Source organism: Bubalus bubalis, chromosome 12 (genome assembly GCF_019923935.1).
Source record: "Bubalus bubalis isolate 160015118507 breed Murrah chromosome 12, NDDB_SH_1, whole genome shotgun sequence".
Lineage (NCBI taxonomy): Eukaryota > Metazoa > Chordata > Mammalia > Artiodactyla > Bovidae > Bubalus > Bubalus bubalis.
Window position 1 is genome coordinate 92,477,254 of NC_059168.1, and position 5,666 is coordinate 92,482,919.

Genomic DNA, 5,666 nt, shown 5'->3' on the forward strand with positions numbered 1-5,666 from the left:
ATGTACAACAAAGTAATCATCCTCTTGTTTTAGAAGCGTGGGTTATTTCAGTTTTCTTGATTCTAAATAGTACTGGGACAAATAGATTATTCCCTTAGGATAACATCCCAGAGTGGAATTACTGGGCCAGTGGGGGCCAAAACTTTTCAAGATAAATGCACCAAACCAGAAATCTCCCTCCCCTTCCTCTGAACCAGCAGCAATTGTGCCGAGGGTAATAATTTACAATTGATTAAAGAGTTTGTGGGGTGTTTTTTCCCCATCTTTCTTTCCCCTCCTCTCCCCCTCTCCTCCTACCAAAAAAAAAAGAGGGGGGGATTATCTGAGAAGGTGAAGATGTTCTCAGACAATCATATTAGCATATTCCAACAATCGCAATTTGCAAAATAGTAATCACAACTCCCGGGATCGGGGAGGCATTAATCAAAGCTGCAGGTTTAATTCCATTTTAAATATTGATGAAATGTGCTTCGGCAGCCTCACCCTGGCGTGGCAGGGCCAGGGGAGCCGCCTCGAGGCGCCAGGGAGGTGGAGGGAGGGTTGGGGAGCAGCTGCTGGGAGGAGAGGCTTCTGTGATTCAAATTGGTGGCTGAGCGGCCAGGTAGAGAGTGAAAGGGGTAGTGAAGAGGGCTGTTAAGTCCATTGCTGTCAATTTGTAACTATCAGGGAGGGGCCGGAGGACTGGTTCAGCACAATAAACCCCGTTGGTCTGGTTTCAGGGTTACCGCTGAAGAGGTTGCAGCTGCACTGATTCGAATAGCCTGGAGACTTCAGAACTGTAATTATCAACCAGGCTGCTTGCGGTGTGGCAAAAGTGGGCTTCACCAGTGCTTAACTCCTTGTGTGCCGCGCTTTCCCCGCCCCCCCCCCCGGGGGGGTTGGCAGCCATGCGAGGATTCCCCGGTAGCCTCCCCAGGGGAAACTGAGGCCCACCAGCTGCTGAGGGCAGTCCTCCCAGGCCAGAGCTTGCCTTTGTCGAGGTCACAGACAGAGATCTAGTTGGGGTTGGGGACAGAGGAGGCTTACTTCATGGGGGCAGATTCGCCTTCTGGAACCTTCAGGCCTGCCCTGGGGTGGAAAGTCAGGCTTCAGGGTCTGATGAGTCTTGGTTTAAATTCCACTGACCATGCATATAAGTCAAGCCTTGTCCTCTTTATAAAATGGAGCAATCTCCCCTAGCTAAGTTGCTTTAGTCATGTCTGACTCTTTGCAAGTCTATAGACTGCAGCCCATTGGGCTCTTCTGTCCATGAGATTTTCCACGCAAGAATACTGGAGTGGGTTGCCATGCTTTCCTCCAGGGGTTCTTCCCTACCCAGGGATCTAACCCATGTCTCTTAGGTCTCCTGCATTGGCAGGCTGTTTTTTTTTTACCACTAGCGCCACCTGGGAAGCCCCTACCCTACTGGGGTCTCACAAAGGACTCAATGAGATCCGGGATTTGTAAAGCTCAGAGCACACAGTAAGCTGACAAAAAGTCTTGTCTCCCTGGGTCCTGGACCGGAAGAGGAAGGGGGTTCCTGGCAGGGGGCTGTAGTATGGAGGGCAGGATTTCTGTGGGATTTCCCATGTTTTAGCTCTCAAGGAGTGTCTTTTATCTCTAGCTTCTGCCGTTTGTCACCCAAGTGTTGAAGTTAAAGTGTTAGTTGGTCGGTTGTGTCCGACTCTTTGCGACCTCATGGACTGTAGCCCACCAGGTTCCTCTGCCCATGGGATTCTGACCCAAGGAGGATGAGTAATTCCATCCTCTGATCTCTTAGGTGGGAAGCACTGAGCTAGACACAGGGGGAAGACAGAGGCAAGACAGGAAGGCAGGGATTGGGGCCAGTCCTCTTTGTCCCCAGGAAGTGGGCAGGAACAAGGGAGGGACCACTGGCCGGCAATGCGGTGCTGGGGGTTGGGGGGGAAACCATGGGCTTTGCTGAGAGTCCTGGTGAATGGACTCTCAGCACGACTCCGTGACCCTCCTCCTGGAATACAGCCCCAGAGAAATTCTCCACGGACCCACCAAGGGATGTGCCCAAGAACACAGCATCTGTCCCAGCATCATTCCTGGTATGGGAAGTGAAGGCATCCTTCGTGCCCACCCAGGGAGGATGAGTAGCTGGAAACTCGCCATGGAATATTAGGCAGTGGTCAGGAGCAAAGAACGAGATGTCCATATTGCAATGAGGACAGATCTTGAAAATATCGTGTTGAGTGAAAAAAAAAAAAGTGAGACACAATGAAACTCACAGCACAATGCCATTTGTGTAAATTAAAACCACATTTGCACACAAAACAGCAGGATATATTTTACTGAGTTACATGCATTTTTAGGGGTACACATCCCACCATTGGAGTGGGTCTCTAGTCGTGAGAGGAGGGGCTGGGTGTGGGTTTAGAGGATAAAGGGGAAGAATGAAAATAGAGTCAGTCTGCAGAGGGGCCTGGCACAGAGAGATGCTGGTGGTGTGCTATGGTCCCCCCTCCACTTTCTCTCTCTCTCTCTCTCTCTGAGGTTTCAAAACAGCACAGGCCTTGTATGCAGACAAGTTCCTGGGGCTCAAGTTCTAGGCTCTCCCACGTGCTTATCCCATGGCTGTGGACAGACAACTTGTCCTCCAAGCCTGTTGGCTTGTCCACAGGAAGGTGTGGTCCCGAGGATTGAGTTGAGGGAGATAAACACTTGTGGGCCTGCAGGGCCCCCAGCTTCTCCTCTCCACTCCTCACTGAAAGGACCCAAGTAAAGAGAGAGTGTCGACCCTCTAGAGGAACCATGGGTTCTCTGAAGGGTCCAGAATGGAAAACCCAGAGAATAAACTAAGGCCTGGACCAGCTGTCCCAGGGGTGCCCTAAGTGGATGTCACACCAGGCAGGGGCCCAGCTCAGAATAGCCTGATGATGTCGCGCCTGCCTCCATCCAGTCAGCAACATCCACCTCTGACACCACCCCAGTCCTGAAACCCTGCCTGGGGGGCTCCCAGCACGAGGCATGACTGGCTCTCTCTCCTCCCTTACAGATGACGACGAGCACGAGTGGATCGTCCGGACGTGTCGGAAGGGCTGGGACGAGACCATGGGCCCTGAGCCCAAGTCGTGAGTGCTGTCACCTCTCCATCACAGGCTTCCTTCTGTGCGCCCAGCCCTGGCTAGCCCGGGGAGGGCAGGCTATAGCTCTAGGACCTGACTGGACTCTAGGAATAAAGGTTTTCTGCAGTCAGTGGCCCTGATTTCCTTAGACTATTCCTTGGGACGGGACCCTCATTCCACTTGCGTCAGAATCACCTCGGCAAAATTGTGAACTAGCTATGCTCAGACCCACCCTACTGCTGCTGCTGCTGCTGCTAAGTCGCTTCAGTCGTGTCTGACTTTGTGCGACCCCAGAGATGGCAGCCTACCAGGCTCTTCTGTCCCTGGGATTCTCCAGGCAAGAACACTGGAGTGGGTTGCCATTTCCTCCAATGCATGAGAGTGAAAAGTGAAAGTGAAGTCGCTCAGTCATCTCCAACTCTTCACGATCCCATGGACTGCAGCCTACCGGGCTCCTCCGTCCATGGGATTTTCCAAGCAAGAGTACTGGAGTGGGGTGCCATTGCCTTCTCTGAGCCCCACCCTAGTTCCTGCTAATCAGAATCACTGAGACTGGGGCCCAGCAATTTGCATTCTCAGGTATTTCTTACACATATGGAAGTTCGAGAGCCATCACCTTATAATGATAGATACATGTAATTGAATGAGCAATTCATAGGTGCAGGCAGTGTGGGTATGTTACCTCAGCTCCTCATAATAGCCTTATTTGTACAAGAGAGCTTAATGTCACCTTTACAGAGGGGGAATCTGAGGTTCAGGGAGATTTGACCTGACCTCGGTCATACAGCATTTGAATCTGAGTCCCTCTGAAGATAAAGCCCAGCTTTATTACTTTTTTTTAAAACTACAAGCAGCCTGCCTGATCAATCTTGATTTCACAGAGCAGTAGGACACGATTACTGTGCCCAGGTTCAGAGCTGGTATCTTGTAAGCACAGAAATGGTTGCCCACAACAGCTGCTCCCTCTCTGAAACTTCCCTAGCTGGGTCTCATACCCTAAGCACAGAATCAGTACGGTGCCCCTGGTATGAAAGAATCCAGTGTTGGCATCATACACACCTGGGTTCGGATCCCAGCTCAATCACAGGTATCATACAACCTTGGGCAAGTCACTTCACATCTCTGAGTTTCAGATTCCTCATCTGTAAAATGGGTATGATGATGCTTAAACCCAGAGGGTAGCTGTGTGGATTGAATGAAACAAAGCAAGGAGCTGGCACTTAGCAGGGATTCGGTATGTGCTTGCTTTAAAAACTAATTTGTTAGCTGTGCGTACAGAGTAATTATTCTTCAGAATCACCCCCGGGGATCTTATGTGTCAGCTGAAAACCAGCAGAGGAAGTGGTAACATGTTCTAGGGGTATACTTGAGCCACAGGCATCCTGGATCTTTGCCTGGCTTTTCCCATTTTAGAGGCTGCTGACTCCTGCAACTCCCTGCGCCTTGTCCCGTGGCTCACCAGGGGCTGCCCTGGAGAGGGAGTCAGGCCTGGGAGGGCTCTGCCAAGGTCTACAGGGACAAGAAACTAGCTATTTGAATTGGGGACCCATGAGTGGCATGCTGGTGCAGAGCCAGGGGTCAAGGGAGGTCTAGGCATGTTCAGCTAAGCGATGGGGGGTGGGGGGTGGGGGAGAGATCACCTTTCCCTTCCAAGGCAACAGTCACCTCAGGAGATAGGATGGATGGCCACTGGGGGATTCCAAAGTATGTTTTGAAAATAGAAGTACATTCAGGTAAAGAAAGACACAAACTATTTTCAAAGATACACATATATCTAAATCAACATTTGATAAACAGATTGGAGGAGTGGAGAGGGAGGGAAGGGGTGGGGTCAGGGATGGAGCATGCAACAACTTAACAGAGGGGCCCTGCAGGGGCGGGGACCACAGCCACCCCGAGCTGAGGCTCATGAGTGACCCTGTTCCAGGCCATAAGGTGGGTGGGGTAAGGGTGGGGTGGGCCTGCTGGGGAAGCCTCCACACCAGGCAGAGCCAGTCTCCTCCCTTCCTGGTGAGCCTGGGCTTCCACAAACAGTTCTGCCATTAAAAGAAAATTCGGCAACCAGCAGCAGGATGCCTGCTCCCTAGATTACACGGTGGCTCTGGAACCCAGCCAGACCAGTTGTCACCCCCGTCTCCAGTCCGTATTCCCTTCACTCCACCCCATTTCCCAGTCAGGTTCCTCTATGCTCGTCTCTGGCCTCCCAGCATCTCCTCTTGTGAACTTACTCCGTGAACTTCTCATCTGAGTATTCAGCTCAAGTGCCCCCCTCCCCAAGTCCAGACAGCACATGGGGAGGGATCCGTCTACAGCATTTGCCTGACTGAGAGCTTCTCCCGGGCCGTTTTCTGAGCCTGCAAAGTCAGCACGGGACCCAGCAGAGTGTGGTCGGGAGTGAGGTGGGACACCAGCCAGTCTGATTTCCGGCACAGCACAGACTAGAGAAGAAACCCACCATGATGCCTTTACCCTGCTCAGCCTCCGAGCTGGAAGGGGTTTCACTGTCTAGCAGCCCTGCTACTCTGGGGGCCAGGCCTGAGCCTGAGCCCTTCACCAGAGAACAGGAAAGAAATGGAATCCTGTTGTGCTCTGGAG

At 52.0% G+C, this 5,666-nt stretch overlaps 1 protein-coding gene across 3 annotated transcripts in view; it reads left to right on the forward strand.

The window, feature by feature from the left end:
• The window catches only part of MORN5 (MORN repeat containing 5), a 35,184-nt gene extending 32,059 nt beyond the window's left edge, over positions 1-3,125 (forward strand). For all 3 annotated transcript variants that reach the window (XM_045162311.1, XM_006057741.4, XM_044926312.2), the window contains one exon: positions 3,002-3,125. In XM_045162311.1, the coding sequence (XP_045018246.1) occupies positions 3,002-3,081 (80 nt within the window). In that variant the 3' untranslated portion in view covers positions 3,082-3,125. The remainder of the gene's footprint in view (positions 1-3,001) is intronic.
• The last annotated feature ends 2,541 nt before the right edge of the window (positions 3,126-5,666 follow it).